The sequence below is a fragment of the Myripristis murdjan genome, chromosome 16 (genome assembly GCF_902150065.1).
Source record: "Myripristis murdjan chromosome 16, fMyrMur1.1, whole genome shotgun sequence".
Taxonomy (NCBI): Eukaryota; Metazoa; Chordata; class Actinopteri; order Holocentriformes; family Holocentridae; genus Myripristis; species Myripristis murdjan.
Genome location: NC_043995.1, coordinates 31953725 through 31979675, shown reverse-complemented (window position 1 = coordinate 31979675; position 25951 = coordinate 31953725). Strand labels below are relative to the sequence as shown.

The 25951-nt window shown below is 43.7% G+C and overlaps 3 protein-coding genes across 5 annotated transcripts in view; 2 read left to right on the top strand and 1 right to left on the bottom strand.

The window, feature by feature from the left end:
- plekhf2 (pleckstrin homology domain containing, family F (with FYVE domain) member 2) overlaps positions 1–5334 on the top strand; it is a 30261-nt gene extending 24927 nt beyond the window's left edge. The window contains exon 2 of the mRNA XM_030071703.1: positions 314–5334. Within this exon, the coding sequence (XP_029927563.1) occupies positions 325–1071 (747 nt within the window). The 5' untranslated portion in view covers positions 314–324 and the 3' untranslated portion in view covers positions 1072–5334. The remainder of the gene's footprint in view (positions 1–313) is intronic.
- A 529-nt stretch (positions 5335–5863) lies between these two features.
- Positions 5864–25951, bottom strand: part of wdr73 (WD repeat domain 73) — a 30156-nt gene continuing 10068 nt past the window's right edge. Inside the window, exons 9-10 of one of the 3 annotated variants that reach the window (XR_003929529.1) lie at positions 15692–15843; positions 5864–6116 (exon numbers count right to left, since the gene is read on the bottom strand). The gene's annotated coding sequence lies outside the window, so the exon portion shown is untranslated. Of the gene's footprint in view, positions 6117–10119; positions 10445–15691; positions 15844–18378; positions 18687–25951 lie in introns of those variants that run through there. The other 2 variants (XR_003929528.1, XM_030071702.1) reach the window with 2 other exon arrangements.
- Positions 8290–25447, top strand: LOC115374331 (serine/threonine-protein kinase pim-1-like). The gene is made up of 7 exons (XM_030073187.1): positions 8290–8421; positions 19654–20059; positions 20479–20573; positions 21976–22026; positions 23819–24197; positions 25052–25228; positions 25322–25447. The coding sequence occupies exons 1-7, from the start codon at positions 8290–8292 to the stop codon at positions 25411–25413; spliced, it is 1332 nt and encodes a 443-aa protein (XP_029929047.1). The 3' UTR covers positions 25414–25447.

Here is a 25951-nt window from a genome sequence, read left to right as displayed (position 1 = left end):
ACCTCCGAGGGAAGAAAGGAATGAATCACGAATTAAAAGGGAATTGGTAATTTAAAAACGGCACACCTTGGAGCAGCACCATTACAGCTGAAATCGTCTTCCAGATTTGTTTTTTTTTTTTTTTTTGGTTGATATTAAAACTCACTTTAGATACTCTTGATGGTTTGAGGGAGGATGGAGCCATTAGAGAGGAAGAAGCTGTTCAGATATTCCTCAGTTTAAGACACGAAACCAGAGATCCTGATCTGATCTCTCTCTCTCTCTCTCTCTCTCTCTCTCTCTCTCTCTCTCTCTCTCTCTCTCTCTCCTCCAGGCGAGGCTAAGATGGTGGACCGGCTAGCGAACAGCGAGGCCAACTCCAAGCGCATCGCGGTGGTGGAGAGCTGCTTCGGTGCGGCCGGCCAGCCGCTGGCCATCCCGGGCCGCGTGCTGATCGGCGAGGGCGTCCTCACCAAGCTCTGCCGCAAGAAACCCAAAGCCCGCCAGTTCTTCCTGTTCAACGACATCCTGGTGTACGGCAACATCGTCATCCAGAAGAAGAAGTACAACAAGCAGCACATCATCCCGCTGGAGAGCGTCACCATCGACACCGTGCCGGACGAGGGCGACCTGCGCAACGGCTGGCTCATCAAGACGCCCACCAAGTCCTTCGCCGTCTACGCCGCCACCGCCACTGAGAAGTCCGAGTGGATGAACCACATCGGGAAGTGCGTGGGCGACCTGCTGCAGAAGAGCGGGAAGACGCCCACCGGCGAGCACGCCGCCGTGTGGGTGCCCGACTCGGAGGCCACGGTGTGCATGCGCTGCCAGAAGGTCAAGTTCACGCCGGTCAGCCGCCGCCACCACTGCAGGAAGTGCGGCTTCGTGGTGTGCGGCCCCTGCTCGGAGAAGAAGTACCTGCTGCCCAGCCAGTCGTCCAAGCCCGTCCGCGTCTGCGAGTACTGCTACGTCCAGCTGACGTCGAGCGGCGGGGGCCTGGCGCCGCGCTTCGACTCCATCAGCCGGACGGGGTCAAAGTTCAACAGCAACAACGTGTCGGACGATGAGGACGAAGACGACAGCAGTGACTGAGGAGCCCGGCGGCGCCTCCCCTCCCTTCTACAAGGAGGGAACATTCTGCTGAATTATTTTTTTGTTTTGTTTTTGTTTTTGTTTTCCCCAGCTGTAGATTCCCGCTTGCCGTTAACCCGAGGATTAACTCTCAGCGCTGCAGTGCTCTGGAACGGTTCTCACTCACTGGGTTGGTTTCGTTTTTTTTTTTCCCACCTCTGACTGAAGCAGGAATAATTATTTTCCCGAACCGTCGTGACACGGCAACAAAGAGGGGGAGGTGTGGTGCGTTGAGTGACCAGCAGAACAGTGGGAGAAGTCGTGACTGTCTGACTCCTCCACCTCCACTCAGCCTCCTCCTCCTCCTCCTCCTCCTCCTCCTCCTGCAGACTTCACTACAGAAGACATTGGTGCTAATGAGAAATACTCCTCCCTTCTGTCCTCCTTTAGTTTCACCTTCTCTTGAAATTTGATTCCTACAGAGCCCCAAAAGGGACACGGGGAGGAAAAAAATGATGTGGGAGGAAAAAAGGAGGTTTCTCCTGAGAAACATTTAATGTGAATTTTTTGGGTTTTTTTTCCAGACTTGTGTAGAAATGTCAAAGTGACCTTGTGGGTCACTGTGTATGTCACAAACAGTGGAGTGACTTGTAGTTTTCCTTTGAGCTTGGCTTAATGTGTGAAGACATGGGGACTTTGACCTTTGACCCCCACTTTCCTCACACATTCACATCACAACACAGAGTTTCTCAGGAGAAACAGTATTTCAGAAAAATGCTTGCATGAATTTTTGTCCCTTTAGGGGCTCCGTAGATTCCCCATCAGATTTTTTTATGTGTTGATTTTACTATGCTGGAGTCTTTTTCCTGGATTTTTCTAACCTGTAACTATACGAGGTGATGGCTTGTAATTTCTGCAGGGAAAATGTTGTGTCGCTTAGAGCCTCTAACCACGACCCGCTCTGTCGTTCAGGTAAACACCAAACTGTGCTTTTTCTAAACAGATGTTTGGTATTTTTCTGCCCTGTTTTGTAGATTTGTCTCCAAAAAACAACAGCAAAAAAAAAAAAAGATCCTTCTCTCTCTTACACACACACACACACACACACACACACACAAACACACACACACACACACACACACAAACCAGTCAGCGACAGCATGAATTTAACCCCGAGCTTTTGTAGTCGTCGTATTTGCCTCTGACAAATCAGCCCAAGCTCTGCTGGCGATTGCGTACTGATGCTTCTCACAGCAAGTGTGTGTTGTGTCTGGACATTGCTGCTGCTAACACACACACACACACACACACACAAACACACTATGTGAAGCATCCCGGCGAAGCTTAGCACATCAGCCGCTCCAAAAATTAACTCGACCTTTTGCCTGTGCTGTCACGTAGTGCCTTTGTAGAAAATGAGTTTAGCCTTCAGCAAGATAGAAGCCGCTCTGCAGAAATAGAGAGGCATGATGGGAAGTCGTTGAAACACATTACGCAGGAGGGTCGCACAGCGGAGCGCCGCGCCGAACGCCGCCGTGCAGTTTTCCTGTCCGTCTCCCCCGTCGATCAGGGCTGCAACTCATGAATATATGTCGATTAATCTGTCACTTATTTCTTCAGTTCATCACTTTGTCTCTAAAATGTCAACATGAACGACAAATGTCATCCCCAAACTGTCGTGTCCAAACTGCTTCCTTAGTCTGACCAGCAGGCAGCGGGAAAAAAGATAATGTAATGAACCTGCTGAAACCTGAAGAGCCGGGAGCTTTCTGTCTGTTTCTGTCTGTGACTCGGTCAGATTTAAAAAAAACCTGATGACACGACATCATTTACCACGCATCATCTGATGAAACAGCTGATCATTTGGTAAATATTAGGGTTTGTAAAGTGATTTAATATCAGAAAGTTGCAGAAGGAAAACTCAGGTGTACAGAAATTTGTTTGCATTTTATGAAACTGAGAAAAGCAAGAGATTGTTATCATTTGTGAAGCTAAAACCACAAAGTGTGGCGTTTTTACGTGATGAACAACTAAAACGGTTAAGGATGATGAAAACTCTAATGATTTAATTTTCTTTTGATCGATTAATCGACTCATCGTCTCGGCCCGACTTTCCTGAAAATGTTTGCCTGGTTGTTTTCAGGTTGAGCTGCTGGTGTGGGATCGTCTCGTCCTCGGTGTTAAAGTCGTTTTTCTTCAAACGCTCCGGGGTTTGACTGCTGATCGTTGAGCCCGTCGTCGTTTCTTCCACTGAACTGGATGCAATAATGATGAGGTCGCTGCTCTGTGACGCTCAGCGCCGACTGGAATGCAATAATCAGGAAATCTGCGCTTTGTCTTACTGTCTCTGACGCTTCCCCCGCGCTGCTCTGAGGTCAGAGGGCCACGCCGTGTCACAAAACAAACGCACCTCCCCTGAACTTCACTAACCCCGACCGGGCTGATGAAAACAGCAGAAGAGCTGCTGAGCTCACAGGAACTAACTCTTTAACCCTCTTTATCTCTCTCTCCCTCTCTCTCGCTCGCTCGTGCAGCACCAGTGCTTCCCTGCTTCCTGGTCATGTGACCCGGTCATGTGATCGGACTCTGAACCAGGAAGTGAAAGGCTGTTGGTTTCAAACGTTCATGCCGTCACAGCAGCTCTTTAGAGGCGTTTTGTTCCTGCTCTCTGAAACACACCTGAGGTTTTGCTCCTTCAGACGTAAAATCCTGATCGCGTCCGTGTTGAAAATGTCCTCCGACGTTTGTAGGTGGGAATTCTGCAGCTGAAACCTTTTCCTCCCTCAGAGCAGCTTTTAGTTTCTGTCTTTCCAGAAACAGATGCAGAACAGACTCGTGATTAATTTGACATTTTATTCTGAAAAGCGTCGGTCTGGAGGTTTAATCCTCAGCACCTCCGGGCGGGGTGAGTCGCCGCCGCAGCGTGTGGGCGCTCGGCTCTGCAGGCGGCGAGCAGAGGCTCCCTGTGCAAAACAATAAGCAGCAAAAGTTGTTGTAAACTCGAGCCATCGCCTGAAACATGCAAACAGGCTTCAGACTTTTTCCACTTAGAAACGAGCAAAAAAGAAAATGTGTGGGCGGAGTGTCTCAAACTGTCTGTGTGCGTTTTGATCACATGATGTCTGTTCACGACCCTGGGTGTGTGTGTGTGTGTGTGTGTGTGATGTCTCGTCAAGAGGAGTGGAGTCTGAGAAGCAGAACAGGGAAAAGGGAATATTGTGGTTGTGATTGGTTTTGTGGCTGAGTGTGTGGAGTGTGTGGTGATCAGTGAGCGGCGGCGGCGGCGGCGGGACAGAAGACGGTCAGATCTGCAGCGCCTGCGTCCGCTCTGGCTTTTTAAAAATCAACCTTCCTCTCCTTCTTTTTAGTCCTGATGATTTTTGTACATTTGTACAGATTTGGTTTGGGTTTTGTTTTCTTTTTGTACAGTTTGATCAGCGAAATGACGGCGTGTCGGCTCCGCCCACTTCCCAGCAGCCTCTGCAGCTCTCGCCCCAACCGGCCTCGCCGCCACTCGGCTCATTTTACCCGTTCATCACTTTTTTACTGTAGAAAGTGTGAAGAGTAAAGTGACGGTCTGATGTCTTCCTCTGTCCGACCAGCTGCCAAAAAAATTCATACATAAATCAGTTTTCTTTAGATCTGAACGGAGGAAAGGAGGCGGCGTCTTTGGACCAAAAAATATCACCAGTGAATACAAATCTTTTTTTTTCGATAAAGCTTCTCATAACGTTGCGTCGCTTTAATGACTTAAAGTAGTTTGGCAGCACAAAAAACACAAAATCCTACTTTCAAACTTCCCATCAGCCCCCTGTGATGAACGCAGCTGCTCTGTCTCTTCCTGTCACCTTTAACCCTTTGAGACCCGAATTCATCTGATTTCTTAACCACAAAAATAACCTGAGACTAAAAAAAATGACAATACAAATTTAATTTATAAATGTTAAAATGACATATTTAAATGTCAGATCAGTGATGCTGCGTCAGATTGTTTACAGGAATTTTAAAGGAAAAAATAGAGAAAACTGAAATGTTCAGGAGAATCAGCAGGAAACGCCGACGTCTGATTGGCTGTTGGCGGCTGGCGAAGGTGAAAGGAGAAAACGAGCCAACGACATCACGGGGTTTTTGTTTTTATGATTTTTACAGAGGTGAATGAAGGCGGAGCTGCAGATCCTGATATTTAGACCGTGAGCCTGATTGACAAAAAAAAAAAAAAATGTAAAAAATTACAAATCAAAGGAAAAAAAACTGGGTCACGGATTCCCACGTCTCATGGATTTCTTCTCATTTTGCTGTTTGGTGTTGTAATTTTTTTTGGTTTTATTTTATTTTTTTCCTCATTTTAATTCTCGTTTAAAAATTCTCAAAAGGGCTTCAGTCTGAATGTAACCCAGCATATCATTGTTCAATACTAATTTCCTCAGAAATCTAAGAATGAATATAGAAATATATAAATAATGTATTGCCTAAAGCCTGCCTGGTGTCTTGTGTTTGATTGTCAACGCTGATGCAGAAGACTTTAAATTCCTCCCAGAACACAAGTGAAAGGTGAAATGTTCATATTTCATGTTTTAGATAAAAGTAAAGACGTGGCAAACATAGAAATCACGCGAGGAGGGAAAAATCCACCTGAGAGTGACTAGAAAAACTTAAAAATTAAGACGATATGCAGTTTCTTGTGAGAATCCCCCTCAGGTCTGTTCACCGACAGGAAACACAGGAACACCTCTCTGCTGCCTTTGAGAGATTTTACTTGTCAATCAATCAGTCAAACTTTATTGATACAGCACCTTTCAAACCAATCAGATTACAAGTCCAAGTGTTTTTCCAAAAAAAAAAATGCACGGCATTCAGCGAGGATTTACAGAGCAACACAACCTGACAGCACAACAACAGTCGACTGAAGAAGACAACAAGAACAGACGGTGCTTTGAGCTGAAGACAGAGGACGGCAGGTGAGTGGGCGGGGCTTCAGTCTGTCCTGGGTCACGTGTCTGTTTACACCTGAAGCCCTCAGTCACTCAGGACGCATCGAGGACACACAGACACAGACCAGAGCTCCCCTAAAAACATGATGCAAGACATTTTTGTGAGTCTCTAAAATATATACTGACAACATGCAGGTGTTTTTTTTCTTCCATATAAAATTCTGCAGTGGTCGTCTTTCTTACATTTTGTGCCCCGGAGCGATGAAACACACTCTCTCTAACCCAGCCATGTTTCTACAGGAACCACAGAAAAATCAGAGCCGCTGGAATAATTCAATCATCTGAGCTGAAGGTGATCGGGTCGAACTTTCAGGGGATCGATGGAGCATGAAAATGAAAATGTCTCCTGTTAAAGAAACATCACTCACAATACATCTAATATTTCCTGTTATGGAAAAAATAAGCAGATTTTTGGCATTTTCAGTTACTTAGTTGTATCAAGTTTTATTACTCAATATGATGTAAATGTGGCTAATTTTCACTATATAAATGTTACCAAATAATTGTTGATTTCCTTATGCATTTAATATACTTTTATCACCAATCAGAATCAGAATCAGTAACACTATTGATCTCCGAGGTGAATCTGGGTCAGCAGCAGCTGCTCAGATTCACAAGAGAGGAATTAAATTATAAGAAATAGAAAGACACATGAAATATAAAATTATATGCCTTACAAATCTAAAAAAAAAAAAAAAAAAGCATGTGCATTATGTATAAGTTTTATCAACATTAAATCACAGGTGTGCTCGTCACGTCGGAGCAGGTGAGTTTAAGAGCCGAATGCATCGACTGCGTCATTAATATGTTATTATCATCAATATTCACATTAATCAATTCATCTGAAGAGAGGCGGATGGAAGAAACACACAAGGAGAAGAAGCTTTTTACATTTGACATGTTTGACACGTCATGTAATATTCAGAGTTTTGTGAAGGCAGCGACGGCACCGTGACGTTTGACGGAAAATGACTTTGTTCGATGAAACCGGTGAGACGACGGCGGCCGTCCCGGGACGTCCGAGGTCGTCCCAGATCGCTCCTCCAGACCAAACCGAGCCCATAAATACATGAACACAGAGAACAACTGAGCCACGTCTGTCGCTGCTCCCTGCAGGGGGCGCTCATGGGTTTGGCTTGTTATCTCTGTGTGTCAGCGACCCACAGTCAGACGTGAGGCCAGGTTTTTATTTTGTCATTAATATTCACCTGGGATTAAAACCACAACCAGAGGACGGCATGCAGCGGAGACAGGAGGAGATTACAGATTACAGAAAAACAAACACTGAAAGATTCAAGCCAGCGGGATGAGATTATACGACAGCAAATTAAGGCCTCAATAGGGAGAAAAAAATTATGGAGCTGGGAGAGGGGGTAATATTCAGAGAAGGAAACTGAAATTTCCAAGGTTAAATTTTGCAAATGTATGAGGGGGAAAAAAAACTTGAATATTGTCTGAGATTCAAGTGGCAAATTTATGAGAAAAAAATTCACAAATTTATGAGGAAAAACTTTGAAAATTTGGAGATCATAACATCACAGATTTGCAATCTCCACAAGAAATCTCTGGAATTCTCTCAGGTTAAAGTTGTAAATGTATGAAAAAAAATTATGAGAAAAACTTATCTCTTCTCTGAAGTTGTAAATTGATGAGAAAACACAACTTTTTGAGAAAATTCCCTGAGATTAAAATCCTCAATTTATGAGCGAAAAAAAACCTCAAAGATTTATGAGAAAAAAATCAGACATAACTTGAAAAATGACTGAAAACGACTGTACTGTATTTCAAATGACTTGAAAAAGCTTTTTTCCTCATAAATTTGTGAGTTTTTTCTTTTAAATGTATCACTTTAACAGCCAAGTTTTTTCTCCCAAATTAAGATTTTATTCTTGGAACCTCAGAGTTCTTGTTTTCTCAGATTATAATCCCCCCTCCTCTGGCTCTATATTTTTTTTCGTCCCTGCAGCAGCCCTAACACCCCAACAAGCTTATTACCAATCAATATCTTCAATCAAACTTATCGATCATTTTATAGCATTTAGCTGCACTGAGCACCATGTACTCTGCTCAGCGCTGCCCCCCGATGGACAAAACACTGAGCTGCTTATTTCTCTTTTTTGAGTTGACTCTAAAGGGTCAATCGTCTGTTATTGATTAGCTCTGATCACTTCCCATCAGGCTTTGGTTTTATTTTGCACACTTTATACACTAAACAGTTCATCGGTGAGTGAAAAACAGAAAGCGATAGATGAACCTGTTCTCCAGGTGTGGAGTCTCCGCCTGTGCAGCTGAACCCGGTCGCCCCGGCTCCCCTGGCTACATGCTGCCCTGCTGTTGCCATGGTAACGGCTGCAGGGACGCCGCCGGGCCTCAGGTGTCGGTTTGTGGGCGCGCGGTCGACATGAAGGTTATTCGTTTTTATTTTCTCCTCCTTCCTCAGGTCAAGATTTGTTTACGATCTCTTGAACTTTGACCCCTGGAGGCTCCGGCTGCCAGGTGGATCATTTTGTTTGGTGCAAAAATAAAATAACTAAAAATTTTATTTAAAAAAAGGTGGAGAATAACTACATATTTGTTTCCAGTGCAGTTTCACTTGTCTCAGATCTGCGACCAGGAGCGAGAAAACGACACTTCAGTCAAGAAAACTCTGGAAACGAGCTGATTAACGTTGGAAGCAAGTGGGATTATGTAATCCCACTGGCAGATTTTTTTTTCCCCTGTTGGAGGAAAAACAAGATTTAAGGTGAAGGTGAGACCTGAGCTGCTTCACATTTAGAGAAACTTTCTGCTGTAACGGCGCTTCAGATGGCGCTTCAGGGAGAAAAGGAGGGCTGATATTCCAAGAACAAACTCACTGAGATTAAAGTGGTAAATTTATGAGAAAAAACTCACAAATTTACAAGAAAAAAAAACAGAAGAATGTTTTTTCTTTTACTTTTTTGGATCAAGTAGCCACGCAGCTTTGGTTTACTGAATCTGATTCTTTGTTCATTTGCTCGACCCAAAAAAAAGGAGTTTTTTTCTCATAGACTTGTGACTTGACACAGTTTACACTTTGTGATTTCATCCACCTGAGGGCCTGAAGGTCACACCTGGATGCAGTGATTGACAGGTGTGGCCCAGGTCTCCTGCCTGTCTGGTGTGTGTGCAGTATTTTTGTCGTGTGATGTGGATCACTGGCTGCTTGCTGCTGTGACGCTGCAGCTGCTGCTGTTGCATGAAGTTTGTTTGTCTGCAGCTGTGGAGGCGTCTGTGTGAGGCCAACACACACACACACACACACACACACACACACACACACACACACACACACACACACACACACACACACACAGACAGTAAGTATAGTGGACTGTACTGTATTGTAGTGTACTGTATTGAATGTGTGTTGCAGTGTATTGCAGTGCAGTGTAGTGTACTGCAGTGTTTTGTATTCTATTGCAGTATATTGTATTGTATTACAGTGTAGTGTATTGCAGTTTATTGCATTGTATTTCAGTGTATTGTATTGCAGTATACTGTATTGTATTGCAGTATATCGTATTGTATTGCAGTGTATTGTATTGTATCGTATTGCAGTGTAGTGTATTGCAGTATATTGTATTGTATTGCAGTGTAGTGTATTGTATTGCAGTGTATTGCATTGTATTGTATTGCAGTGTAGTGTATTGCAGTATATTGTGCTGCATGTAGTGTATTGCAGTGTAGTGTATTGTACTGCAGTATATTGTATTATATTGCAGTATACTGTATTGTATTACAGTGTATTGTATTGCAGTGTATTGTATTGTATTGCAGTATATTGTATTATATTGCAGTGTATTGTATTGTATTGCAGTGTAGTGTATTGCAGTGTATTGTATTGTATTGCAGTATATTGTATTATATTGCAGTGTATTGTACTGCATGTACTGTATGTTGCTGTGCAGGTGTGTGATGGGAGCCCACACACCACCTCAGGCTCACCTTCACAGAAAGTTCTGGAAAATTAATGAAGCCCTCCGACTTTGACAGATCAGCCTTGAATAAACATCCTCTGGCTCAGATTTATGTATTCATGTCTTTAATTATTTCATCATTTCATCAATAAATCCAGCAGAGATTCAGGATTTCATGGTGAACGTCACGAGAACACAATGAACTGACATGAAATAAAGCAAATTAATTTAAGAAAGAAGCAGGTTGAGTGATTTTGTGTGAGGATGTGATAAAAATGCAGGGACTGACGGACAGACAGACGGAGCTCCTCGACTCTCAAACATGGAAAATATCATAAACAACCTTTTGCACTCCTCGTTATTGATCGCTCATTACTGATTGCTCACTATTGATCGCTACAGGCTCATCACCTCTGGCGGCTGATGATGATGATGATGCTGCTGCCGGGCGGGGAGTTTTTCCTCCTGACGATAATGAAAAAGAATCGCATGAAATTCTATCATTCTATCATTCTATCAAATTCTATCATTAACAGCCGGCAAATCATCACATCACATCTCTTTTGATAATTCTTGCAATTTCTGATTTCAATTTTGACTTGAATGTCTGACTTTTTTCTTGCAAATGTGCGACTTTATACTCTCAAAATTTTCAAGTTTTTGTTTCATTATTTTTTTTTTTTTCTGGTAAATTTGCCACTTTAATCCCAGAGAGTATCTGAGTTTTTTCTCATTAATTCAGCACTTTAATCTTTTTTACTCTCCGTATTTTTTTTTCTCCCTGCAGTGGCCCTGATACACCGTCGTCCAGAACACATTATGAATGAGTACTTGCACATATATCAGGCATTAATAATGTGAGGTAGTGGAAACGAGAGAGAAATGCAGCAAAAACAAAGCAAACGTCCAAAAAAAGATAAATAAATAAATGAATAATTAAAGCGACTGTATGATAATAAACTCACTTTAAGATTTTGAAAATATTGCATACATTTATTGTTCTGATCACTTTTTGTTTTGTCAGGAAGAAAAAAAAACTTTTGTTTGCATATTTAAGAGTAATAAAAATATTTTTGCTATTTGACTTTAAAATTTGTCCTGTGTTTTTACATGCGTGTGGTTAAGTTTGCGGCTAAAAAACGTAACAAATAATTTAGTGGTGAGGAAAATGTATTCAGATTTAGCCTATTGATGATTTATTCACCTCATAAATCATGACACACTGCTCTTCCACTATATAAGCTGCTTTAAAAAGAAAAAAGTATCGGTATTGGTATCGGTATCGGGATACCGGCCCAGTATTTACTTGGTATCGGATCAATTCCAGATTTTACAGTAACGCACACCCCTACTGACAAATAAGAGGAAAAACGTTCTGCTGTAACTCCTCAAATAACAAAATGAGGCACCATCTTGCCTGCTCTGTGGGTCATAAGACTTCCTCCTCCTCCTCCTCCTCCTCCTCTTCCTCCTCCTCCTCCTCTTCCTCTCTGGCCTTCAGTCTTTTGTCTAAACCAGGTGTTTTCCTGCGGCTCGGGTTTGTCAGTGAACGCATCGTTGATGGAAAAGCGTTTTCTCATGTCTAAACGCTGACAGGTGATTGGTTAAACAGTGCGGTGATGCGGAGAGCGGTGTGTGTGGTTTTCCTGCCGGTGTGTTGAACTGAGCGTGGCGTCGACTCGGCCGGCGGACGCAGCGGCAGCCGAGTCGCAGCCTCATCCAGAAAAACACCGCTTCAAAAATCAATACGTCTTTGTTGCATTCACTGTAATTATTCCACCCGATTAGCAAGTGAGGTCATGGTGGAGATTATCAGCCTCCACGTTTCCCATCAGCTCCACGACTTCCTGCCCCACCCACCCACCCACACACACACTCACACACTCACACACACACCACCCACCCAGAGGATCAAGACGTTGGAAGTGATTTTTCCCATCAGCCTTTCACTCCTTTCAAATTCCTCTCTGGCATCTTTATATCCTGCTGCTCTGCCTGGAGAATTTTTTTAATGCGATCTATTATAGAATAGAATAGAATAGAATAGAATAGAAACTGCAGCGTGCATGCAGAGGTCAGGGCCGTTTGAGTCGCCGTGTTTCTGTCAGTTTGTTGCACAAGGACTTTCATCCCTATTGTTGGTTTCCAGTGACGTCATCACAGAGGTCAAAGGTCAAAGCCGCAGCAGCATGACAATACATGCACTGTGAAACGGCTTTCAGATGCTGTGTGTTCATGTCACGCAGAAACACACACACACACACACACACACACACTTTTCCCTCTAAAACAGCAAGAATCGTGGACCAACATGTGAACGAGCTGCTCAGACGGTTCGTTGATCTGATTGGACGAGTCGGCTCATGACAGACGCGTGCTTCGTCCAATCACCTGCAGCCGGGGGCGGGACCCAGCAGAGGCGCCACGGTGCGACAGGTGTGTGATTTTAAACATTGTGCAACATGATGAGTGTCGTGGTAACATGCAGTGATTTATTACCTTTTTTCAACTGCAAATTCTTGTTATGTCCCCAAATAAAAACGACGGCTCTTTGTGCAGGGAGAGCAGTTTTTTTGTGATTTGTGGACTTGATCAGGTTTTCCTGACGCTGGGGCTGCAGATCGTGTCACATGGGACTGTGTTCGCTGATCTACGAACAGCACAAGATGGGGTTTTTTTTTTGCTTTTTTTCCAGTTCTGGTTGTGTTCGCTGCTGCTTTGCCTTGAGAGTCTTAAACATTTTGTGTCCCGGGACGCAGAGCGTGCACACACACAGAGCAGGAGGGGAGCTGAAACCTGTTTACCTCTGTTGAAAGGGGAGCTTATCTATGTTATCCTGGTTCTATACGTTCTCCACTTCAGTATTCATTCATTCATCAACCCAAACCCCTGAATGCAGAGCTGAGGAACGTCTCGTCCAGCTTCCTGTCATCTGCCACAGAAATCTGAGGAACACGGGAACGCCTCCTCTGAGAATTAACTTCTTTCACTGCAAAAAGTCAAAATCTTACCAAGATTATTTGTCTTAATTCAAGTAAAATGTCTTATTTCTAGTCAAAATATCTCATTACACTTAAAATAAGACATGATCAGCTCAGAAATAACTTGTCTTTAAACAATTTTAACTTGTTTCAAGTGAAAATTTACTTGAAACAAGTGAAAATTAGCTTGAAACAAGAAACAAATTTTGCCAATGGAACAAGCAAATTTGTAAAAAATTGCTTGTTCGTTTGACTAGAAACGAACAAGCAACGTTGTTTGCTTGTTTGACTAGAAATAAGACATTTTTACTTGAAATAAGACAAATAATCTTGGTAAGATTTTGACTTTTTGCAGTGTTGATTTTACATCTCTTGCCGTCCCATCTCATTTACAATACATGAATTTAAAAAAAAAAAAAAAATCAATCAAAAAACAAATATCCTGTATGTTTACTGTTGATTCTCTCTGCTTCGTTCATTCATTCTTCGAGAGACGTGACGAGAAAACCACAAAAGTCCACAAAATGAGAACTATGTCATCTGGATTCCCACGCTGACTCTTCCCAGCGCCACTTCAACACGGGAACACCAGAGAAACCGTGATCACAGTCATGAGTGACAGGCCGTGTTGAACTGAGTGTGATGTAGTCAAAGAGGACCATTAGGGAGCCGGTGGCTGGGGATAATAGCTGTAATCATGAGGATTATTAAAAAGAAACAGGATGTGTCAGGTTTAAATAACACGTTAGCTGCCCAACTTGTGAGCGAGAGCAAAATGTTCAACTTCTTCATTTGCTTTTCAGCTCAGCTCTGCATCCGGATGTAAAACCAGCAGCAGCATCAGGGAAAAAAACTCCAGCGAGTCAAAGTGCCGCTCTCCGTCGGCAGAGTCCTCGCCGTGACGAACGGTTCCTCTCAGAGACTTAAATCATCGATGCATTAACCTTTAACAAGTATTTTACTGCAGCTCTAACCGCTCGGTGTCACGCTGCGTCGCTAGGCAACGCGTTCGCCGGCGTCTCGCTGCGTCCGTCCGTCCGTCCTCTCCTGGTCCAGCGTCTGCCAGCGGAGCTCTGAGCCTCCAAGTCCTTCCACTCACTTTGTCCACGTTTCGTTGTTTATTTGCTTCGGGGTTCAGAAATGATTTTAATTTTTTTGTTGCTGCGCCTCCAGACTCGCTCTGAACCTCCCAGACGATGATGTAATCCCAGCTCTGGCTTCTGATTGGACGGCCCTACCACAGGACGCCAGCCTGTTAGCCCAAATCTGTTTTAAGAATAAAACCCACACAGAATCTGTTTTTTTGCAAATCAGATCCAAACATCTGGAGGTCTGAAGTGCGGCTCCGGTCACATTTCCACAGCTGTGTCTCAGTCCGGACACTCAAACAGGATTTCAAAGTGTCACTCACAACTCGACACACAACGACAACGTCGGTTCAAAGTGACAGAAGTGCATGGCAGCGGCTGCTGTTACCATGGTTACGTTAATTAGTCTCAGCCTCCTCATTCGCTGAATTTGTCTGAAGCGACGGAGACGAGACTGTTTGGAGGGCGAGACGACGGCCGTCTGTCTCTCCAGCCTCCGTGGTGACAAACTGACGTGGTTCCCATAGCAACCCACGCCGATCAGTGATTTGTGGACCGCACAAATCTGATCTGATCACCTGCAGATAAACAGTGTGGACGGTCCGTCTTAAAGATCCGCTTTGAGAGACAAAGCCGATTGGCCTGCAGTGTGAACGAGGCCGGACCTGCTGACCTGAAGGTGCGTTCAAGTTCAGACCCTCGTCAGAGCAAATAATGACAAATAAAGAGACGAGCACACAGCCAGAAAAGAGGAGACTATGATGAACAGGACAAAAAGAACAGATATTGCACTAAAACATGGTGTGTTGCACTTTGAAATGCTGTCTGTATTTAGAGTTTCTAATTCTGCACAGGCAAAGTCAGGACATGTGCTTCCTTCACCGAAAAGTAAAACTATTTTTCTGACTTTTTTCTTACAACTACAATCTCAGAATTTTCAATTTTCAATTTGTTTTAATTTGTGATTTTTTTCCCCCATAAATTTACAACTTTAATCTTCAGGATTTTTTTTGCCGAAAAAGCTCCTAAAATGCCGCTAATACACAGTTGTAGCATTAATCCTTCACAAATATTCCAATAAATACAGAAATAATAACCTGTGCCTGTGGAAAAAGGATACACACCGATGGTTCACAACCCAGTCCTCAAGGCCCCCCGTCCCATCCCGTCCCGTCCCGTCCCGTCCCGTCCTGCAGGTTTCTGTTCCAGCTCTTTCACACCTGATCCATTTCAGGGCTTCATGCTGATTGGCTGAAACAGATCTACCTGAGCAGGGGGTGCATAGAGGTGTGTGGGTCTTAACTGGATCAGGTGTGAAAGAGTAGAGCTGGAACAGAAACCTGCTGGACGGGACGGGACGGGAACCCCTGAAAACACCACATGGTCTCGTCCCTCTGCCTCCCACACACACACCTCTCGGTTCCTCCCTCAGCTCCAGCTCAGGAGGTGCAGCTGAGAGGAGGCCCAGCTCAGAGGAGGTGCAGCTGAGAGGAGGCGGTGAGCCCCGTTTGAAAAAGAAAGAAAATCCAACCTGATGAGAGCGGCTCGCTGCCTGACCCCCTTTTCATATGAGCTGTTTTTTTTTTTACTCTGGCAGAGAGACCACAGAGGTGTGTGTGTGTGTGTGTGTGTGTGTTCCTCACACATGATGAAGCGGTGCGGTGGGACGGCCTGAATCACAGCTCATTCAGGAGACGTGTGTGTGAAGCGCTCAGGAACAGAGACGACACGGGAGAAAATGAAGACGAGCCTGGAGGGAAATTACCGTCCGCAGAGCAGAGAGCATGATGGGAGTCTGTGGGAGAATGAAAAACAGAGGAGAGAAAACTGAGCGCAAACAGCTGAGAAATAAAACAATAAAGAAGTGGCTGATACATACACATGTGGTGTTATGGATGATGATGATGATTTCCTACGTGGGGAGGAAAACATATTATGGAGCTGGGTAATATTCAGAGAAAAATCATAATTACCAAAATTAAACTTGTAAATTTACACGAAAAAAACTCAATAAGTCTGAGTCAAGTTTTTTTTCCTAAATTTTTTTACCTAAAGTTTTTTCTTGTAAATTTACGACTTTAATCTCGGAAAAGCCTCGGAAAGCCTGAGTTTTTTTTTCCTCTGAACATTTAGATTGAATAGTTTTAGTTTAGAGGATTTGAGCTTCAACAGAGTCAGAAAACATCTTGCGTAATAAAAAAAAAAAATCAACAAAACATCAAACCTTTTTAAAAAAATGGACTCACTGAGGAAACATGAACAACCAAACTGACAAAAATTAAAAAATCAAATACATTTGCTCTGTAATTCTAGTTTGTTTCAGTTTTGTAAACCCACAATACAGTTTTTTTTTTTTTTTTTTGGAAAGCCGCTCTTTTATTTTTATTTCACTTAATTTTCACGAAATCGTTGCAAATTTACAAGAAAAAAATAGTTCTCATCGTCTATCAGCTCATCCAAACCGGTGTGTTGTTTTCTTCTGAACCTGAGTCTCCTCACAGTCCACGTGCTGACGATGATGATGATGATGATGATGGTGATGATGATGATGATGATGTTTCGATTCTGAACTAAAATCAGCCGCTTTTCAGTTTCACTGTTTTTAACGTCTTCAGTGTGGAAGGAGGACCGGCAGAGCAGGAATTTCACCGTGGAGCCGCTGTTTTCCCGTGACTGTGACGATAAAACTCCGCCTCTCTGGAAATAATGTGTGTTCATTTGCATATTGAGCGGGAAACTGGGATCCAATCACAAGCAGGCAGGTGACATTTTAGTGCAGGTGGAAACAGGGACTGAAATAAAACAGATGAAAAGAGTTTCCAGTGTGTTCAGTGTGTGGCCATCACACACACACACACACACACACACACACACACACACACACACAGCTTGCTGCATTAGTCACTGGTTTCTCTGTGTCCTTGAGGAGCGCTGCTCTCAGGACATTTTTCTTTGAAACTCCATCAGAGAATCCACTTCGCTCTCTGATCATCGAGCAGCTCAGACGTCACTGTCCTCGCCGCCGCCGAGGCCTCGACCCTCAGTGAGCAGCGACACGGCTTCCTCACAAACAAACAAACAAACAAACAAACAAACACAACCTCAGAAATCAAGTAGTTTCCAGCGCTGGTTGAGGCTGGACTGCTGTCTGTTGTTTGGGGTGTTTTTTTACGGTAAAGTGAGTGTTTCTTCTTCTCTTTCCAGCAGACGGGTCACAGCCGCTTGTTACTTCCTGGTTAAAGTTTTCTAAATTTCTGTCTGGGCCTGAATCCGCTCCTCCTCTTCCTCCTCTTCATCTTCAGTCAGAGCCTCTGAGAAACGCCTCATTCAAGTTCATTCAAAGCGGCGCCACCTTGTAGCTGAAAGTCTGCAGCTTCACCACAGCTTTAGTCAGATTTAAAATAATCCACGTTAATCCAACAGCAGCCTCATCAGAAATGAATGTTTCTGTCATTTCCATTAAAAAAAGACATTTTTTTATTTGCCTTAATTTCTTTTTTTTTTTCAAGCGACCCACCATGAACCAAGAAGCCAGACTGACTGTGGAAAATTGTATAAAGCACATCAAAATAAAAAGTAATTAAATAAATCAATCAATAAATGAATATATAGTGTGTGTGTGTGTATGTGTGTATATATATATATATGTATGTATATACACACATATATATGTATATCAAACAGATATGTGTATATGTGTCTATATTTATGTATTTAAATGTATTTACTTAGGCCTATTTATTTGACCACGCTTTGTAAGTAATTAATTCATTTATTTACTTATTTTTTGTGAGTATATTTTTTTGCACAGCTTCTTATTGTCAGTACTGTTTGTATCATTTCAGTTCTACAGGGTGGTGGGGTGGGGGGGTGATGATATGAAAATGATTAGGGAAATATCTTTTAGTGGCAATAATATGATAAACTGTTGGACACAAATATTAATTTTAAAAACAGAATAACCCTTTGATGGGAGAGATGGTGAACAAAATATCAGCAGCTTCAATTAAAACCAAACCGAAGCTCCAGCAGAGGCTGCAGGTTCCAGGTTCTGTGACGTCGGGTTCTGTGACAGAACAATCAGCTGTGAGCTCACAGAGCAGCGTTCAGTCTGCCCTGCATGCAGCCGCTCAGCTGCACCTGCACACACGTCTGAAGCATGCTGCTGCGCAGACGCCCTGACCAGGGCCCGGATCCAGGTGAGCACACACACACACACACACACACACACACACACAGCTGTGAAGGTTTCTGTCCAGAGGAAGTGAAGTTGGTTGATGCAGGACTTTGAAACTTTATTGAAATTCTGTTGTTTAATTAAAAAAAGATCCCATTAAAAAGTAGATTGAGCGTTGAGTGTGTGACATTTTCGGGTCATACCAATTTCCTCCCTGACCCGGTGGAGCCCCCGGCCCTCGCTGTGAAACGATGAAATGATAATTGTCTGATTTCCCTGCTGACCTCGGCTGAATAAAACATTTCAAAGGCCGCGGTGAAAGCCCGACTTCTCTCTCATGAGGCTCGTCAGACGGCGGAGGGACGGCGGAGCGCTGGGACCCTCAGAAATGTCAAACCTTTCAGAAACGTGTTCTCAGGGAACATCACAGCAGAAACCATCATCTTCCACATCTCTCCAGCCTGAAAACAGGGATTGTGTGTTTGTTAAATTAAAGTGTCTTTGTAAGCAGGAACAGCATTTCATCTCAAGGCTTCACACAATGAAGTCGGTATTTTAAAGAATTAAAACGCTATATAACGCCAGAAATATTGGAGAAACGTAGACGAGACAAAGGGAGAAGTGAATTGGCTGCATGCACTTTTAATTTAATCATTTGACGTATTTCCTGTTGAAACAGGAAGTTTGGGCGGGACACGGTGCAGGGAAGGATCACTCAAGTTCAAACCAACAGGATCTCAGTTTGGGAGAGAAACACACTTTTATTTTGAAGGGATATGGCGCACGAGAGAGGAAGTTTAAAGGCCAAATGGCCTGAAAGATGCAGTTTTGGTTGCAGAGCAGCCTTGCATCTTATCGAGTGGAAAGTGAGACTGTCGTTACGTCGATGGAGTTTTCACATTTAATTTTTGCAAAAACACGTTATCTTTTACCAGACATTATTGTTATTTTGATTAGCGTGACTCCGTCCTGTGACATTTGCTTGTTAACGTTACAACATATTTAACAAACATAACATAAACAGATCTGAGGTGGTTCCCTGGAAAAGTGCACAGCACGGGGCCTTTAAGGATGTGTGAGGGTTTTATTGGTTTTAATTTGAATTCACAGCCACTGGTGCAGGATGATGTCACTGTTTACGGCGCTCTGTTTGACAGGAAGTGGAGGTCATGTGACGTCATTTCCTGGACACTTTAAAGTCGCCTTTAACTGAGGAACCGCCTCATGGAGTTTACAGTTAAAGGGCCATACCGCTGTTTCTGAATGTTTATGACAATGAATGAATTTCTGAATGTTTATTTCATTCATCACATAATCTGCTGTTATCAGTGAAATACTTGTGTGTGTGTGTGTGTGTGTGTGTGTGTGTGTGTGTGTGATATCCCATTAGCCCCCAGGCGTCGTGGCTTGCTTCATGGCGCTCTGAAGGAGGAAGAGGGATGCAGGAAGAGGAAGAGATGTGCCCCTCAGGAGGCTGCGGGTTCGACGCCCGCCTCGTCCAGCAGAGCCTCCAAAGCACCCAAACTCTCCACGGGGCCCTTCGCCAAACCTCCCGATGCTGCGCACGAAATCCCCTGCTGCCACCTGGGCTTCGACCCCCAGCACTGCCCGGACGGCTGGGCGGAGCCGAGCCCCCCCGGCCCCGCCCCCGCCCGGCGGGCGCTGCGAGGGCAACGCCAGAGGAGGCAGCAGGAGCGAGGAGAGGCCACGGCCGCCTCCGAGCCCGAGGACAGCAGGCGCCGCGGCAGATGTGAGTTCACTCAGGCCAAATATACAGACGGCCTCCCACCTGGTCACCACAGGGGGCGCTGTGTCACCTTCAGCGCCCCCTGTGGTGATGACCATGTGTGTGTGAGTGAAGCAGAAATCAAAAAATACTCACAATTTAATTGTGTTAATCTGTATTTTTTCAGTTTTTATTGAAAAGACATTCATATATTATTGGTTTTATTCATTTCCTCTTCTTAATTTTTAATTTTAATGCTTATTTTTACCTTTTTTGTGTGTTTTCCATTTTAGTCTTGGCTTTTATTTATTAATCATATAATTAATAAATCCATTAATATAAATTAATATAAAATCAATGCAGAAAAAAATCATCACATGAAATTCTGCATTTATGTATCATTCATGAAATCAATATTAGATTTATCATGTTCATAATAAGTAATGTGTTAATCTGACAGAAAACATGATTTTCCTAAATCTGTGGTATCCGTCATGTGACGTGTGACCTCTGACCTCTCCCCGCAGCTCGCCTGCTGGAGCGGTACGCCAAGGGCCCTCTGCTCGGAAAAGGAGGTTACGGATCCGTTTACGCAGGGACCCGCAAGTGTGACGGCCTGCCTGTAAGTTTTTGGACGAAGAAATGTTGTTTGGGACGTTTGGGGACGATGTTTTAGAGCAGAAGTCAGTAGAGCAGTTTGATCTCCAGGGCGTCCACAAAGTCTATTTAAACATCTATCACAAAAGCAGCTGATGAGATATGTTCATCAGATTTGTTTTGTGCTCGGTGGTTATTAAAGTTTTTAATCACATCGGACATCAACGACCTGAAGCTAAAGATCAAGACAGAAATCGAGTCCGGTCTTGATGTGCTTCGTGCAGCTAAAGGTGCCCATATAGAGGTGGATTAAATGAGGCAAAAAAAAAAAAAAAATTCAATATCTACTCCTCATTTTGTAATAATCTCCACAGATTTGTCTATTCATTTGCTTTTGTAATAAATTTGTTAAATTGTAAGGAGACTTTATGGACACCCTGTATTGTGTGTGTATTTGTTTAAAGCTTTGGGAAGAAACCCAGACATAAAGGGCTTGTGCAGGCATCTGTTAGTGAAAACTGTGTACTTGGGCGGACTTTGTGACCGTGATAGAAAGAAAAGAGGAAAATCTCGGTGTCGGTGCTGCGGTGTTATTGTTAAGGTTGGGTGAAAATCATCAAACTACCATTTTGTTCTTCTTCTGTTTTGCTCAACTGAATTCAAAGTCTCCACAGTGATTTATGTGCTCAGAGTGTTTCCTGACCGCTGGGCCTCTGAAACCTTTAAAGCGTAAAAACACAAACCTGTGTGTGTGTGTGTGTGTGTGTGTGTGTGTGTGTGTGTGTGTGTAATCTGAACGAGCACAAAGACGCCCACACACGTGTTTTATTTCCCAAAGAATCAACAAGAGCAACGTGACCCGGCCGCTTCATGCAAACAATGTCAGCGTAACGAAGAGATTCGATTTTTTTTTTTTTTTTTTTTTTAAGGCATAGATTATATTGTTGCTCTGTTATCTCCTTTGGCAGTGCTAAATGCATCGTGGGAAAAAATACACAGGCCCTCGGCTAGAAAACACTCAGTGTCTTCTTCAATCCTGGAGGACAAAAATGTCCCAGATGTGCGCTTTGTGTCTGTCACGGATAAAAAATGAGAAAGCTTTCAGCGGGGCGGCTCGTGGGCACACGGCGTTTTGTTGCTTAATTAATTTGTTGCGGCGTCTCGGCCGAGTGCAAACATTTTATTATCTGCTCCGCGCATTACTGAGGCCAGCCGCTAACACAACTCTGTTTTTATGTCTTTACTTGTGTTATGTGTTGGCGTTCTTTTAGGCTCTCCAGGTCTAATATCCTCAGTCTGTTTAATATTGCGACTGGATGTGCCTTTTATTCCATTATGTGCGAGCTGAGACGAGGGAACGCCGGCTCACGTGTGCAGTTCATGCGAGGTGACGGCGCAAAACTCAAAACTCTGTTGTTGTGTTGCAGGTGGCGATCAAGTACGTGTCCAAGGCCCGCGCCGAGGACGAGCTGGACATGGTGAGTGTTTGGACGCTTTATTTGCAGGATAACTGTTGAGACTTTTTGCTTTTAACTTTGAGTTTCTCTCCCTGTTGGTTCATCGATCCAGATAGATAGATAGATAGATAGATAGATATAAACTTTATTAATCCCCGCAGGGAAATTACAGTGCCATAGCAGCAGAAAAAACAGCCACACACAACACAATAGAGACAGTAAAACCACATTAAAAACAGACTAAGAAGTGCAGTAAGATAAATAAGTGAATAAATAGTAAAATAAATAAAATGCAATGAAGTAAAATAGTAAAATACGATGAAGACCAGAGGCTGAGGCACTATAGGCAATCGATGGGGCAGTAACTAAATAAATAAAATAAAATAAAACTGACCAATCGATCATTTAGGGCACAAAGTGTGAAAACTAAAGCCGTAGTCTGATGGGAAGTGATCAGTGAGGTCTTCACATGTCTTCCTCAGTCTGACCAGCAGCCACAAAAAAAGAAAAAAGCATTAATTTTATAAAGATATGAACAAAGGAAGACAGCCTGAGAATCTCAGTGAAGCTGGAATCAGACGATGTTCGGCATTTTTGCTCGATAAATGAATGAAATGATCAACTATTTATCAAAATTACAATCAGCAGTAAAGGTTTCAGTGATTAATTACAGCTGAAAATTGTATTTGCATAATTTCCTGCTAAAAGACATTACTGATCTCTGTGACCTGCAGCCATCAGAAGCCACGACTGGAGGTTTTCGGCTGGGATGAAACCCTGCTCGTGGCTTTTTGCTGCAGATCACCGTCCTCAGTGAATCTTAGTCAGTTTTGTGACTCAAACTATGATGGAAAACAAGAGGAAAACTAAAGAAACACGAACCCTTGTTGGCAAGAACTGAGGAAATCTTGCTACCTAGCTGAAATCTTTGTTAACAAATACGAACACACCAGAAACTCCGAGAAAAATGCCAGAAACAGATGAACCAACACTCTACTCCTGACCTGTTTGAAAAGGATCCGATCAAGAAGTCATGATGAGGAATGATCAGTCTGTGTGTGCAGGTCACTGACAAGTAATTTAAGGAAGAATTTACAAAGAATAAAATGCAAAAAATGATTCAGTAGCACTACAAAAAAAAAGTAGTTCAACTAAAAGCAGTGCACTTTTCGTTGACAAAAACACGACCCTAACGAAATTTAAGTGACTGAAACTAAAATGCACTGCAGTTAAAAGAAGGAGACGAAAATGGGAACTGGCTGTCAAAATGAACACTGCGTCCTCGCACGAGTCCTCAGTCAGTAAGTGAATCAAACCGGGGTGTTTATCCGTCCTCGCTTTTAATTTGGAATCGTCCCTTTAGGGTTGCCTGTTGTTCTGACTAAATTTGAGCCGAGGGAGCAGCAGGTGTCAGCACTGTTGCATTATTCCACCACAGGTGTGTGGGCCGGTAGCTGGAGGGCGTAAAAGGATGAAAGGTCTGCACTCAATTCAAATTCAATTTCCTCTTTTTCTTTTATCATTGGCGGAGGCTTCCTTCATTGCGTCAATCACACTCCGAGCAGCTCTGATCCCCGGCTGGAAATAAAAAAGCAGGAAATAAAAATACCGAGTGCAGACCTTTCATCCTTTTATGCTAAATTGGAATTTAATGGAGAGGCTCGACAGGTGGAAAATCATTTTGATTGCCTCTGAGACGGTGATGCCAGCAATTTACCCACCAAAATCTGTTCCTGGATGACTTTTTAACTCTTCCTCACTCTTGTGAGGTCTATTCTCTGTCTATTCAAATCCTCTGCTCTGTCCCCTGAAGCCCGGTCAGGACGGCCCGCTGCCGCTGGAGGTCGCTCTGATGAAGCAGGTGACCGTGGAGCCCCGCTCCCCCCACCTTCTGCAGATGCTGGAGTGGTTCGACCAGCCGACACGCTACATCATGGTGCTGGAGCGCCCCGAGCCGTGCCAGGACCTGGTGACCTTCTGCCAGGACCGGGGGGGCTTCCTGAGCGAGGGCCTGGCCCGCAGCATCACCACGCAGCTGCTGGGGGCGCTGCTCCACTGCCACGAGCGGGGCGTCCTGCACCGCGACGTCAAACCGGAGAACCTGCTGATCCAGACCGACTCGCACTGCGTGAAGCTGATCGACTTCGGCTGCGGCGATCTGCTGAAGAACACCGTGTACAAGGAGTTCGCAGGTCAGAGAACATCCTGTGGCGCGGTGTTTTTTTGTGCTTTACAGTCGCTGTGGCATCGTTCCCTGTTAAAACCTTAATTATCACACAACTGCCAAAGTTTTCTGCTGGTCACTGGTGCAGCTGCCTCTACTGCTACTACCACAATCACTATGAGGACTCAGATACCACCATCACTTAGGGCTGTGACGACATGTTTATCTCCTGATTTGATACGATCACAATATTTGGGTGCCAATTCGATATGTGATTGTGGTTCTACAAGTATTGCCATTCAATATAACAATTTATTGCAATTTTTATTTTTTGAATCCTCCTCTAGTTTGTGTCTGTAAAGTTTGATGAGGCTGTGATTCTCCTAGAGGTCACCAGAGGTCATTTTCTACAGCGACGTCCAGTTTAACAAAATGCTCTGCCTGCAGTGAAATGGCTGCTATGGGGGCCAACATCATCACACAATTAAAAAAAAAAAAAAAAAAATCAATTAAAAAAAATCAGTGATTAAGTCGTTAAAAAAAAAAAAAAAAACACCCCTGATAATAATTATATTTCTGTGCTCATTACACTGGGAGCTGCTTAAAATCATCAGAAAAACTGTGGAAAAAGTTACAGGATTCAATTTGGGTTTCATTTCAGAGCAAATTTGACACAAATTTAGACACAAATTTGCGTTTGTGTTTACAGCAAGAATGAAATCAATAGAAAATATGATAATATTTACACCTAAATGAATATTGCTGCTATTGCTACAAGTACTACTGATTCTGCAACTACTACTACAACTACCACTGCAACTACTGATAGCTGAATACCAAAAGAACCTGTGGATGTTTCCGTGTTGGTGTCTTGTGTGTCAGGCACGCTGGAGTTCACCCCCCCTGAGTGGTTCAGCCGGGGTCAGTACCTGGCCGGTCCCGCCACCGTCTGGTCGGTGGGCGTCACCCTGTTCAGCCTCGTCTGCGGCTTCCCGCCCTTCAACACCATTCAGGAGATCAGCCGGGGGCGAGTGGCCTTCCCTAAAGGCATCTCTGCAGGTGAGAGGGGGAAACAGCCGGGGTCCCACACAGGTAGGTCGCTTCGACAAAATCTGTCCAATCACGCCTCTCCCCTCACTTCCTGTCCGTCAGAATGCCGTCACCTGATTCGCTGGTGTCTTAGAAGCAGAGAAGAAGACCGGCCGAGCCTGGAGGAGATCCAGCTCCATAAATGGCTGAGTTAAGGCCCCGCCCACCGCGCAGATAGCCCCGCCCAGTCAGAGGCGCTGATTCAGCAGCAAAAGATAAAAGCATTAAAGTCAAGTCAAAGGCTCGAGTGACTTGTGTTGATTGCACGTACACAGACTTCCTTTTTAATTTATCTGATATTGTCTGATTACAGACATCCAGTCTAAGCACGGCTGCTGCAGTTCAGACTAAAGAGATTATTTTAATTAACCCGAGGCACAACTTAAAGGACCGTACCAATCCAACTTTGGCTTCTCATCAACAGTCATGATTTTATCTGTCCCTCACAAATCGGGTGTGTAAATGTGGACAGGAACATGCTTTGATGGCTTTTGCTTTTCTAATAAATTTGCTAAATTGTAAAGAGACTTTATGGACACCCTGTAGTTTGGAAGCCAACACTGAATGAACAGGGAATTACAAACGGACCCCAAAGCCTCCTCCAGTGATCAGAATAGAGTAACTTTAGCAAACGTACATGCCAAGAATTACCTCCATGTGGCATTTTTCACAAGTTTCATGGAGATTCACGGA

What these genes read in the sequence shown, in the direction of transcription:
- LOC115374331 (XM_030073187.1), top strand. Translation starts at nt 8,290, where the DNA reads ATGAACCTGTTCTCCAGGTGTGGAGTCTCCGCCTGTGCAGCTGAACCC. An exon ending in CACCTTCAGCGCCCCCTGTG is followed by an intron (nt 20,060 to 20,478) that starts GTGATGACCATG and finishes CTCTCCCCGCAG; the next exon opens with CTCGCCTGCTGGAGCGGTAC. An exon ending in CGTGTACAAGGAGTTCGCAG is followed by an intron (nt 24,198 to 25,051) that starts GTCAGAGAACAT and finishes CTTGTGTGTCAG; the next exon opens with GCACGCTGGAGTTCACCCCC.